Below are 14,779 nucleotides of genomic sequence, written 5' to 3'. Positions count from 1 at the left end.
CTATTGTACACAACGTCGTTATGACGATTGTTTTACGAAATGTAAGCTGAAATCACCGGATATCAAACGAGGAGGAAGAGATAAAACTCCCGAGTCGTTAAAAACCGACACAATCCTTCAACCATGTGTCGGATTTGGTTGTCCGGATCGGACTCAACAAACACCGGATATTTCTAGTGGTACAATGAATAAACCAATGCATATAAGCGAATTAGGTTTCTCGAGAAGGATTGTTTAAAACCGGTTCATGTTAGTGTTAAACAGAGGAGAAGGTTTCTGATCCCCTCACACTAAATTGAAATCAGTTAGTATTTGAACTACTTTACATTGAGCAGTAAAAGGTGTGTAATAAAATTTTAACGAATGCAAATACATATGGGACGCTACGTTATAATAACGTTGGAATGCTCTGACATCAGCGGACGTTATGATTCGTTCCTTTTAAAATGGGACTAAGAGTATCAAACAGTGCTGTGTTTCATTTAGAAAGTATTTGCTATTTAACTATTTCAATAACAAAATGGTAGTTGCAGGCGATAATGTTTCAGGCAATAATGTATCAAATTACCCTTACCAGCCGATTCTGTTCGGAACGTTATTGTCTCCAATTATAATATTTGGAATTGTCGGAAATATATTATCCATGTTGGTATGGAATAAAGGTAAGTAGTGTTTATGTATCAAAATTCTAGTTGTGGTAAGTAAACACCTGCTTTTCGATGACATTTGAGAACTTAATTGTATTGTACCCTCAAACGACCTAATTATATAAAAAATAACAAATAAGGTTAAACGGTGGTGAATGGGAACCAAATTTGTTTCATGGAGCCAAGTTTGTGGTTATCCATTTAGACAGCATAAAACCTCAACACATGTTTCCATATGTTTTCCCTATGACAACATATTGCGAATGGAAAACTTGTTATAGAATGGTGTTCAGTGGCTCCAACTAGGATTTGAAAAGGGTAGAGGGAGGCTATTTTGTCAAAAGGGCACTTTCGACGTGCAATTAAGTGTCAAAAGGGCACTTTCCAGCGCGCGAGCGTATCTGGAATGCTCTATGTTGCATATTAAAATATAATATGTTATTAATAATTGTAAGAATATAGTATTCAAATAATTATTAAACCATTTCAATAAAATGTCTTCAGTGAGGAATACATGAACTAAAATGTAATAAGAGCTTTATAAATTCTCATATGTCCAAAACCATCTATACATCTTTAGCCATATTAAATTTTAAATCTTTTCGATAAGTTGTTGTTTTCAAGTAAAATACTATATTACGCCGTGGACCTTAGCATAGTCATATAAGTTTGTGCGTGTTTTCATCAAATGTGATTCGAATATTTATTGCTACAATTAGAACAAATAATATTGTATCGGGTGTTACTACGTGTATATACATATTCGAATTCTGCTATATATTCAGACGAAAATGTATTATGTTATCTACTTGTGTATACAGGCAAGCGAAGTAAGACAGCCACCGCGCGATATATGTCAGCACTGGCCGTTGCAGACTTGCTAGTATTGTCGATATCGGCCGTTGAAGTTTGGTTTTACTATACGCTACAAATTCACCTTCAAGGTAATGTGTAATTGTACCTTATGATAGTTTCGTAAAGTTTGGTAGGTCATTTTAAACTTACCATTAAATAGATCACCGATATCGTTATTTAATGAACTGTGTCTGAAATAAACATGTCATTTAGTTACTAAAGACCAAAAACTTTGCTTCAAAATGTTTATATCTCCCAGTCAAAAAATAATATTTGATGTTTCAGTTGCGGACAAAGCATGCTTCTAAACGTTTTGTATAATAAATTACATTACTATTCGTGATAAACACTGTGGTACGTTTAACGTATTCTTCACCAGTGCTTATCGTAGTTCAAAGTACAATCACATTGTCTTCAGATGTTAGTGTCTTGATTCATTTTGCTATAAATTGTACCAAGCATTACGAAAATGCAAGACTTTTTCACAGTAAAATTAAAACCAAAGTTACGTTTCATTGTTTGGCTGTCGGTTCTTTGCCATAAATAAAGGGCCACGTGGTATTATAAGAGTGTAATTGTCTTCTGGTGAAGATGAGCTTTCAGTTTATGTATACCTGGTACTGTTGCAATACTCATGTTATCAAGAGAAAACGTAATAATTTCATACATTGGATGTCGTGGTTCAACAATAAAGTACGTTCGCTTGTTTTAGGCGAATTACAGTAGTATTCTTACTTGTTACAGTAACCATAATTTTCAAAGTATCATTATTGCCGTTGTCATCATATTTATATTATATATATACGTTTATGTATATTATATATTTTATAAATTTATATTTATGTATATACCCTACCGAGCGACTTAGCTGTCGATCAATTCTCAGGACACACAGCGATTTTGTTGCGAGAAAAAGCGAATTCTAGTTTTGTTAAAAAGCGTGTAGAAAAAAAAAGCAAAATAGAACACTAACACATGTCGTAAAATGTGAAAACTATTGTGAATATTTAATTTAACACATTCTTATCGGGTTTAATGGAGATGCACTCGAATAAAGAATTACCACGTAAAATAAGTATATCGAGCCCCGAATATTTTGAACAAAATTGATGTTCAGCTAGATACAACACGCGATTATTAAAATCAAAATTGAAACCAAAAGGCCATGAAGAATCTGTCTTAGTTTCAGTATGACTTGGGCTCAACTCATTTAAAGTGTCATGCGGCAAAGACTGTTCTTTTATGTCGTTGATCGATGGAAATTTGATTATTAAACCACAAATCTGTTTCATTCCCGACTTATGGCAGCGTGACACTTAAGATGTCATTTCGTTACTATGACTTCTTTTAAAACACCATTACATCAGTATTAACCTTTCAATGATTTATAAAATAGAGTCTTCCCTTGCGGTGTGTCATGCTGTATTGTTCTGTTTCCCTGTTCTGAGAGCGATCTCGGCATGGATATTGGTCGCCGCTACAGTCGAGCGAGCAATTGGAGTTTGGATGCCACACAACGTTAAACTGATATGTCGTCCCAACATAGCTGCTGTCATTATCGGTAACTGAATTTCAATATCGAATTCGTAAACAATCGCTTACGTATTAATAAATTTTAAAGCTACATTAACCTATTTGTATACTTAGTTTGATACAATTAAGAATAATTATTAAAAAGAAACAGCCATTTAACAATGTATAGCACATTTTGTGTTATTTCTTCAAAATCTTCAAATCAAAATGTTAATTTCGATGATAACATGAAATTAACGTATCTTTTTGTTGTAGCTCTCATTATCGGGATTCTCTCAGTTGTATACCTTCCGTATTACACCGGATTGTCAATTGTTGAAGTAAACAACACAGGAACAAAACATAAAATATGTTTTTACCAAGATTATTCGATATGGATGGCTCACTATAATATCTTTACAGTTTTAGATGTTTGCATGTTTTTTGTTTGTCCGTTCTGCATAATAATCGTATGTAACATGTCAATTTTAATTAAAATCATAAATGGCAAAAAAGCAGTTCAACCACGGGGATGTCAAACGACAAGTCATAACGGACGCAAATACATGGTTAAAACTGTTACATGGCGAATAGTTATTTTGAGCTTCACATTCTGCTTTTGCATTGCCCCTGGTGCCATTTACGAGACACTACGGTTGACATCGGTCGTTGCATGGTATCCCGTTGTGGGTGACGTTTGCATGATTTTTATGTTTTTGAATAACGGAGTGAATTTTCTTCTATACTGTTTAATAGGATCAGAATTTAGAGAGGATTTGATAACAATGTGTAAAATTAGAAGCCCAACCTAGTATTAGTGATTTCGTCCATTCATTTACCGGTACACAAAGACAAGATAGCCAATGGTTTTGTATTTTTATTCAAAGAGTAGAGTTAACGTCTATTTTAAAGGACATGTATTTGCGTCGTTAAACTAAGGTTTAGTTATCTAACTCGAAAAAAATTATATTGTATTCAAATTATAACTTTATCTGTATTGAACAAACTTCCATGATCACCCGTCAAAAATAGTTAAATAAATTACGTTTTTTAATGAAAAATATCCTGAAACAATTGGAAAAGAAAAACGTGTGCACTTATTCGAAAGATAGCTATTGTAAAATTACGTATTATGTCATTTTCAATCACTTGTTCATATCACCGCATAGCCCACGAAATACCATTTTAAATTCAATAAATATCATATTCTGACTTTTATTTGGGACGTGCATAGTAATGGAAAGTTAACAACAATAGTAAAAAAATATAGTGATGGAGGTTTAAACATGATACATTTGGATGCATTTATTCTGGCCTTGAAACTTACCAAGTTGCAAAACAATTCAATCCTTTACAGGGAATTGCATATCTTTTTCACAACTGTACCTTGATACTTATAAACTTTTAAATTGCATATATCATTATGTTTTAAATGTATCTAACAGAATTTCAAATTATGTTTGGATACATGTTTTAAAAAGCTTATCACTCTATTATAGTAAATTACAAGTAAAAGCAGAAGTTTTGTATTACCCACTTTTTTATAATCCATTTATAATCATATTGATATGAAGTAAAACTGTTTACTTTAATTCATGATTTGATGCTGAAACTCACTGTTTATGTGATTTATATAGAATAGCAGGCTACTGTCTTATCTTTTTTAATGTTTAGAATAATATAACGGCGAGGCTTTTCTAGCCGTTATTGTATTTGTGCCGAGCCTGATATATTACAAAAAGATCAGACAGTCACCGGTTTCTCTGTTTATCATACCTCTATGTCCCGGTTTTAAAGAAATAATAAACGTATCGCTTAAATAACTCTATTTTTAGCGGGAAATAATAAGATTTTTGTCGTTTGACATGTTAATAATCACGTCATGAGCATTTGCGCTTAGTATTTGTAAAACATGTTTTTTGCTGTTTGTTTGTCTTGTTAAAGCTGATTCGATTGTACTACACATGAAAACTTTATAGCTGATTCCGATTAATATGACCGACCTCCTATCATCGACTGATATAAAACTTCCTGTTCAACTGATATATATTATAAAGAATAACAGATTTCTGTTTGATCTTTTTGTAATATATCAGGCAAGGCTTAGAATAATGTAACGGCGAGGCTTGCAGTAACCTGTGTTTTATTTCCGTTTATCATAACACTACGCCCCCGGTTTTAAAGGGACTGTAAACCACGAATGACGACAAAAAGAAAAGTTCTAAATACCTTATTGTTTTACAATTGCTAGTTTATAGTGATTAAATATCACGGCTGGTATAATGCAGTACTTGAAAAAAGTTCATATTTTCAGTATATTTCAGTTATAAAATTTCGCAATGTGAAATCGAAAGTACATCCCAAAAATAGGTAAGATAACGATAAACACAATATAAATAACGCAAGTAGATTGCTAATTTAATATATAAAATATAAACAATTCACTACGCATGCACAATTTGCATTCCTGGGTTTACCACGTGTCGATGATGATCAACCTACTGGCGTTACTTATATTTTACTGATGGTTACCTGGTAGACATACCCAGTAAAATGTATTACCAAATATACTGAAAATATGAAAACTTAACAACTTATTTCAAGTTATGCAATATTTTAATCAATATAAACTAATTATTGCAAAAAATACGATAATTTACAACTTTTCTTTTCTTCGTCGTCGTGGTTGACACTCCCTTTAAAGAAATTATGAAAAAATCGCTATAAGCTGCGTTTTTACCGGGGAAAGTATATGCTTTTTGTCGTTTGACATGGTAATAATGACATCATGCACACTTGCGCATAATATTTGCAAAGCAAGTGTTTTGTTGTTTGTGTTCAAATTTGTGTTAAAATATATTATATCTTGGTATCAAATTGTTTGTTTTGTTGAATCTGATTTCACTAAAAATGAATACTTTATAGTTGATTCCGAGTAATATAACCTACCTCCTATCATTGACTGATATAAGAACTTCCGTTGAACTGATATAAAAATATATCAGGCAGTGATATATCAGGCAGATACCAATGCAGCGGTATGATACAAATATCAGGCACTGTTATATCAGGCAGATATCAATGTAGCGATATAAAAAGTTAAAAAATGGAACATTTATTTATGTTGATGAATTATGTACAATGAACAATTTGAACATACATTTCATTATTTCTATAGGGGTGACAAGATAAATTTGTGAAAAAATGTTGTATACCCTGTCCTACACAACAAATGATCAAACCATTTTTGTCCCCATTATTGCAACTAATATATAAAAAGGAATCTGTTGCTAAAAGACTATGCAATATGGTAAATAAAAACACTGAATAATCATCTGTTAAAACAAAATGTGGTATAAACCTCAATAGGATAACTCTCCCTAGAGTCCATTTTGCACATGAGACAGAGATTCTTTTATTTTTGTCGTTTGCAAAGATCAGTATTTTTAGCATGATTTATGACGTTAAAACGATTATTTAAGCCTTCATACTCAAAATAAATTAAATTCGAAAAACATTGTTATTAAATATTATCTCACGATGAATGTGGTTTTGTTACAGTATTAAAAACTTCTGGTGACGGTCATTTCCGAATTTTCAATTATCGATCATTTTCATACCATCGGCACGTACTCAAATACGATTCACATAGTTAAAAAATGACTTAATGTTGAAAATAATACCTTATTCGGTAAAAGGTAATAAAAGATAGATTTCAGTGGTTTGCTCTATTGTATAGATTTTACAGAAGTTTATCTATTGGCAAGGCATACGGTGGAGAATTAACTTAATATTCATTCCAATTAACATGATTGTTAATTAACTATTTTCAAATTAACATAGGCTGGAAATCAAATAATAATTTTTAAAATAGACTTACATGATATGATACTTATAGCCTGCACAAGCTTTGTCCCGGCTTTGACCACACAGCTAGTTTTTTTATACATATACCGTTAACCCGTCCGACTCAAGGGCGATTTACCCTACCATAATTAATGAAAATGAATTTAACTGCATTTTTGAACTACCCTTTGTAATAACAAATGTATGTAAAGGTACAGTGATAACAATACAGAATAATTCATAGGATACTTCGAACAAAGAGCTTTTTGAACAAAATAAATATAACTGATAATACAATGTGTTTTTTTGCAAACAAAGTGTGGAAATTTTAAAACATATATTCTGGGAATGTAAGATATCTAAAGCATTAATTGATGAAATATTACCAGGACATTTACTTCCTTTAATGAATTAGATGTTTTTTGTCTTTTTGGATACATACAAAGTCATTGCCATAAATAATATTAGTTTGTTTATTAAGCTGTACTTCTACAAGTGTAAACTGAATAATGTCGTCCCAAACATTACTGGAGGCAAAAGAGTACGAATATGATAACTTAAAAAGAAAATCAATATCAAGAAATAATTCAGAATCCTTTGATAGTGTATGGGAATTGTTTACTACTATTGTAGAACAAACGTAATATTTTTATTTTATGAACATTGTAATTCTTTACAACTTCGTATAAATTTTATGTTTAACTCAAAGGACCAGGTTGTAATCTTAAAAGAAATTATTGAAAAGAAATCATAAACCACAATTACATGTTCCTATTTTTGCTTGTCTATGCCTCTTTTCATCTTAATATGCAAATACTGTATGCTTATAACAATTTATACATACTGTAATATATATATATATACTCCTGGAAAATGTCTTCTTTTACACGTACATTGTATTGCTTTTTATGCTTTTTTAATCTGAATATGAAGATACAATTCATTACAATTATTACAATCAAAACGTACCTTAAATATACATGCATGCCGGAAAATCAAGTTTTCTACTTGTGTTCCTTCAAAATACTTTTTTACATGTTTTTCCACCACAAAATTACATACAACTGTCTTATTTTTACAGCGTTCCTATCAGAATGTAGACTTTAAATGCCTATTGACAGAAAGATTTGTTTTCCCATGTAATTATTTGTTATTTAAGCGCCAACGAATATATTGTACTGTCTCTGATTTTGTTAATAAACAAAAGAAAAATTTACAATCTCATGATTATAATATTTTTAATTATGGACAGTGATGTACACAGACAAAGCAATTAGCAAAGAAGGTGACCATTTACCATTTGAGAAAGAAAAACGTACACATAATACACATAATTTCAAGCTAATGCTCAATGTCAAGTACATGTTTGTTTTTTATTTGAATATTCTACAACATCATACTCATATCCTTTAAAAAGATAACGTATAACTTCAGATGTGTTACATAGGTATATATTCGTCTGTCACTGTATATAATTATAAAGATAACGTATGACTTTAGATGTGTTGCATATGTATTTATATCATTCTTATATGAATGCCGGACAAAACCACTCCCGGACACCCCCCCCCCAGTTTATAAGGGCTGGTCAAAAACACTCCCATGAAAAAACGAGCCCGAAAGGAAACCCTCCCATGAAAAAAAGGCGCCGGACAAAAACCCTCCCATGAAAAAACGGGGGCGGACAAAAACCATGTCGTGAAATCTGAGCAACGAATTCAAGTACCCACGATTATTTATACATTTTTAATCCGAAATCGGTCATTTCCGAATTTCATTTCCGACATTGTCTTTTGTTGTCGGTTATCCAAGATATTTAATTTTTGTAATGGTTACTTCACTTCAGTAGGTCCAATTACACTATATCTTGACTAAATTTCCGAATTGAAAATGTTGTTGTTATTGTCCACCCATTTACCGTAATTTATATATGTTTGAACTAAGATTTGTTTGATTACTTAGTATGATAAGAATTACGATGGTCATTTTTACTTAGTATGAATAAAAAGGAGTGTGTTTATATAAAATATATGAAATATCAATTTGTGCGCCATCCAGTGCATTAAGAAAACACTAAAGTCGTTTATCTTTTTTATTCATCATCGTTAATGGACAAAAGCCCTCCGTGAAAAAAATAACACGTGCTTCCCAATACATTCTTTATTTTGTTTTATACAGATAACAAGTATCATGCAGTCTAGACAGTATAATGTTAAATAAAATGACATATAAGCATAATTAATTTATAAACAAACCAACATAGAAGACACTTGAGAGTCAGTTCACATACACTCCTTAACATGCACACGAATGCAGTGCCCTACAGCAGCCAAGAAGTCCTGGACCGTCTTGCTTCCCGACGCTACCTCCTCGCATAGGCGTTTCATCTTTTTCTGGTGAAGAAGGGTCCCCTTCCGGACTCGCTTTGCTACCAGATCCCCGTGCTCGAACCGGTACACCTCAGCTTTCGGCCATGGCGTTGCCCTTCTTCAGACTTGTGATCACCTCCACAATGAGGGATTTGCGTGACCGACGAGATGCTTGAAACCATCCAACTTTCGCATGCGTTGTGCGTCCGTGCTTCACCAAGTTTTGTTTCCTCATGCACGTTCCATACATTAGGCGGTAAGCGGCGGGGTGCGCCGGAAGTGGAGGCGACCAACCATCATGACGCTCCTGAACGCCCCGTTGACGTAGTTGGCGTCGCAGTAGTCCAGTATGCTGTCGATGCCATCTTGTGCCAAATCCCGAAGAAGGCTCATGCCATCAGCCCCCAGATGCACCGGGAGAAACGCCAGACCATCCAGAACTCCGCAGAAGTGCCGCACCTCTTATATGTTTCTGTTTCCAAACTTGCAACAAATGTGTTCAAAAAACATTTGTCTGTATTTGTTTTTTGAGAATATAACTCATACAAAAATGTAAGTTTCGTTAATAAAGTGCAAAATGAATTAAAGTTAGCGTACAACATGAGTTTAGACGCAAGAAGATGTGTCTAGCAGACCTTCGTACATAAATCTGAAAACGGTTTTATATTATCTCGACAATTACCGCTTTCTCGTATAAATGCAGTATGCAAACATATATACTAATATGCAATGAAGGTTACGAGTGAAAGGAGTATACAATTTTACACATTTTTCGTAATCAATTTGAAGATCAAATTCAGCTTCATTAAAAGAAGTTCAGATTCATTAAAAGAAGTAAACACGTTTTAAGTTTGCTTCATTAAGCTATCAGCATAATAGGCTCGATTTCAGAGAGAGGAATAATGCTATGATATTGATTTCAGTGAAAGAAAGTGTTATCAATTCATAAATGCTAATATATAAGGATTGTTCACAATTGTTGTGCGATTGATTTATTTAATGCGCGAACTGTAATTTAGTGCAAAAACAGTTCGCGTTTGTTGACGTCATTAAACTGTTCAATTAACTTCAGTACTGCCTGGATAGAATCTTCGTGATGTTACCATCGACCGTATATATGTGTATTCGTATTCTTAAATGAATGTTATATGTTATGTTTCATTTAATTGTTAAACCTAGTAACGTTTCATAAAAAAGTGTGTATTAAACAATGAAGACGATGTTCCTTTGTATAGCCTGTAAAAACTGCAAGTGTGTCTGTCAGTGTGTCTGTCATTGTGTCTGCCTGCCTGCCTGTCTGCCTGCCTGCCTGTCCGTCCGTCCGTCCGCCGTCCGTGCGTCCGTTCGACTGTCTGTCTGTCTGTCTGTCTGTCTGCCTGCCTGCCTGCCTGCCTGCCTGCCTGCCTGCCTGCCTGCCTGTCTGTCTGTCTTTCTGTCTGTCTGTCTGTCTGTCTGTCTGTCTGTCTGTCTGTCTGTCTGTCTGTCTGTCTGTCTGTCTGTCTGTCTGTCTGTCTGTCTGTCTGTCTGTCTGTCTGTCTGTCTGTCGTCTGTCTGTCTGTCTGTCTGTCTGTCTGTCTGTCTGTCTGTCTGTCTGTCTGTCTGTCTGTCAGTCTGTCTGTCTGTCTGTCTGTCTGTCTGTCTGTCTGTCTGTCTGTCTGTCTGTCTGTCTGTCTGTCTGTCTGTCTGTCTGTCTGTCTGTCTGTCTGTCTGTCTGTCTGTCTGTCTGTCTGTCTGTCTGTCTGTCTGTCTGTCTGTCTGTTCGTCTGTCCGTCTGTCCGTCTGCCTGTCTGTCTGTATATGTATGTATAAATAAAAACATATTTACAAAAATTGAAGATTTCTTACAGTTAATATCAATTCTTTAATTGACAAATAAGTTGTGTCTAGAAAAAAATGAACGGAAACAAAACCACCTAAACACATGTATTACTTATATTGATTTGGTATTACACGTATTCAAACATAACGTACTTAGATAGCTCTAATAGAAAATCTTTCATTAATTTAATTATTTGATTCAGTTAACTCAATGTATTCTATTTCTGTGTAACGCAATAATAGATATTTCCGACATTAATTTATAAGTTTCATTTTTGTAGTTACGCTGATATTTTGTTCTCTGCACGATTTTGAAGCACAGTGAAGTTTATTATATTAAACAAATAACCCGTATGTTAGTTTATTTTATTCATTTATTGACATGGAACATAATTCAAAATTGTATATCATATTAAATAATGTATGTCAATTAATGACAAAAACACATTAATTGTCAAAGTGCAACTAATGGTTTCTTTCAAAGGAGTATTCGAATTTGTTTTATAACTAAATATTATGGATGGTTTTATGCAAGATAATTTAGATTTAACAGCTAGAGAAACGTGTGTATGTATCATTACATTTCGAACTGAGTGTTTTGTTTCTTTAATATAAATGTTTTATATTGTCTTGTTAGATTGTACATTTAAAATATGTACTCAATAACATGTTATGTAATTGATATTTTTATGAATATCAGAACAGAACAGAATTTTATTACACATAAACTTTACAGTTTCTAGTGTTAAACAAAATGATAATACAAAATACATGAAGATAGTAAGTCGTTGTTTTTTCTAACAGAAATATCATAATTTGGTAATAGATGAACCTTACAGATATTTTAGACAAACATGATAACAGTGTATCTAGCTATATATGGAACTGCTTTAATATGTCGTTGTATCAATAAAATAAATCAATATCTATGCAAAGAACAAACAATAATACACTTTGAATCACTGTCAAATGTTAATAGTACACAGAATACCGAATTTTATTTATACTTTATGTTAATGCATCTACTCCATCAGCATACAATAGTTAGACAACATGATCAATAAAATAAATCAATATCTTTTTAAAGAACAAAAGATAATACAATTTAAATCACTGTCAAATGTTAGTAATACACAGAATACCGAATTGTATTTATACTTAATGTTACTGCAACAACTCCATCAGCATACAATAGTTACACAGCATGATCAATAAAATAAATCAAAATCTTTTTAAAGAACAAAAGTTAATACAATTTGAATCACAGTAAAATGTTAGTAGTACACAGAATACCGAATTTATTTATACTTAATGTTAATGCAACAATACATCAGCATACAATAGTTACACAACATGGTTAAATGCACTTTATAGCATAATGTATCATAATGAATTCAGTCTACAGTTCTACGTATAACACCACAGTTATACATATAACACAAATATACATTACTATGAGTATAAACTTGGCGAAAAGTTAGTGCGTGATATGAACTTGCCTAACTTGAACATTTCACTTTTACTTTGTGTGGTTAATAACTGTGTGAGTTTGAACATACAAGGTCTGCCTCTATAATAAGTTTTAATGTATTTTCCTCTGATTTGCACACACATGGAGCATTTCAACAGAAAGTGGAATTCGTCTTCCGCTTCGTTGCTGTTACATAACTGGCAGAGTCGAATATTTCTTTCCATTCTATCATATCTACCCGTCTGAATTCTAAGGTTATGTGCAAAGATGCGAAATTTCGTTATCGTCATTCTTAGATTTCTTGACAAAATCGTCTCGAGATATGATTAAAAAGAAAACGTTGTTTTTAATGCTTAATATACAATGAGTATCCTAGTATCATCAATATCTCGTTTCCACTCGTGTAGGTATTCGTCGATAACTCTTTGTTTAATACACGCGAACAACATGTTTTTTGAATATTGAATATTGTGTTTCATGTTAATATTAACATTGTTTTATATAAGATTATTCATTTAAATATAACGCTTTAATTCGATTTAAAACTATGCCTTAATGTAACTTAAGTTCAGCGGGTGCATTTTATATTTGCACACTGCGTACGTGATGTTTGATATCCGTTAAGCTGGGTTCCTACTGCCGATCAGATCGACTCGAAAAAATATAATAAGTTTTAAATAACATATGTTTCTCTGATTTGGACAAATTTTGAGCATTTCAACGGAAAGTGGAATTCGTCTTCCACTTCGTTGCTGTTACATATTGGCAGAGTCGCATATTTCTTTCCATTCTAGCATATCTTCCCGTCTGAATTCTAAGGTTATGTGCACAGATGCGTATTTTCAGTATCGCCATTCTTAGATTTCTTGACAAAGTCGTCTCGAGATTTGATTCAAAAGAAAACGTTTTTTTAATGCTTTATATAAAATGAGTACCCTATTATCATCAATATCTCGTTTCCACTCGTGTAGGTATTCGTCGATAACTCTTTGTTTAATACACGCGAACAACATGTAATTTGAACATTTAAGATTGAGGTTCATGTTAATATTAACATTGTTTTATATTAGATTATTCATTTAACGATAACGCTTTATTCCGATTTAAAGCTATGCCTTATTGTAACTAAAGTTCAGCGGGTGCATACATGTATTTTATATTTGCACACTGCGTACGTGATGTTTGATATCCGTTAAGCTGGGTTCCCACTGCCGATCAGAACAACTCGATCAAGCCCGACCAAGCGGCCGGGTACTGGTCTGGTTCGGTCTGCATGAGTGGTCGAGGGCGATCGGGTATGTCGGCATTGGTCGGGCTTCCTACCCGATATTTTTTGACATGTCAAAAAATATCGAGTAGCGGTCGAGTAGAAAATGGATCGAGAAGCGCTCGGGAAGTGTCGTGTATTAGTCGAGTAGAAGATCGAGTTGATCGTGAAACAATCGTGTGGCGATCGGATTGACATCTACTACACGATCTGTACCCGATCCGCTCGACCTCTACCCGAGTCATTTTAGATCGCAACACGATCCACTTCGACCTCTTTTCGATTTGATGTACATATTTACTAGACTGCTACCCGACGGCTACCCGACCGTACACGATCACTTACCGATTGCTCTTCGACCATACACGAGCTCATGTCACTAAAACAAAACGTCGCGCTTGTCTCTCATTACCTTCTTAGAATCGGACGATTAAACATCTAAAGATGCCAAGAAAGGGAAAAAAGGCGACTGATACCGCTAAAACTAGTGGTAAATGTACAGTCGCTGAGACTGAAGTAATTGTACCCCCACAGGAAGAGAGGAATGATCCACCTACACCTCCAATTGAGCTAGCGGAAGAACTCCCTTATCTTCCCGACAATGAAGTACCAACATGTTTTGTTTTTCTTCGCTTTCTCTACGATTATATAAATAACCCTGACATAAGACTTATTTTGTTTGCTAAGTCATTCGAAAGTTATTGTCATACATTTATGTATACTGTTAAACGGTTTGTCATGTACAAATGCATTCAAACAGTTAGTATACGGCTGTATTTGCTCAACAGTTTAGGCTCAAAGGGGGCCTTTTTAACAAAACAACATTAATGGTAATTGCCATTGATATTCATAAGTGTTCTTTTTATTTTGGCAGACTGAATTCACACCCCGGAAAACCTTACAACGTACACTCACTCAAGACGAAGAGGATGACCTTGTTGCGTGGCTGCGAGAGAACTCGTTCCTGTTTGACAAGTCATCAGCGGGATTTAAG

The 14,779-nt window shown here is 33.6% G+C and overlaps 1 protein-coding gene across 1 annotated transcript in view; it reads right to left on the bottom strand.

Moving 5' to 3' along the window:
• LOC127831263 (heat shock 70 kDa protein 12B-like) overlaps window positions 1-9,247 on the bottom strand; it is a 46,962-nt gene extending 37,715 nt beyond the window's left edge. Inside the window, exon 1 of the mRNA XM_052356244.1 lies at window positions 9,185-9,247. Within this exon, the coding sequence (XP_052212204.1) occupies window positions 9,185-9,247 (63 nt within the window). The remainder of the gene's footprint in view (window positions 1-9,184) is intronic.
• Between the last annotated feature and the right edge of the window lie 5,532 nt (window positions 9,248-14,779).

This window comes from Dreissena polymorpha, chromosome 5, assembly GCF_020536995.1.
Source record: "Dreissena polymorpha isolate Duluth1 chromosome 5, UMN_Dpol_1.0, whole genome shotgun sequence".
Lineage (NCBI taxonomy): Eukaryota > Metazoa > Mollusca > Bivalvia > Myida > Dreissenidae > Dreissena > Dreissena polymorpha.
The sequence above is the reverse complement of the archived record's forward strand: the minus strand, read 5'-3'. Positions and strand labels throughout refer to the sequence as shown.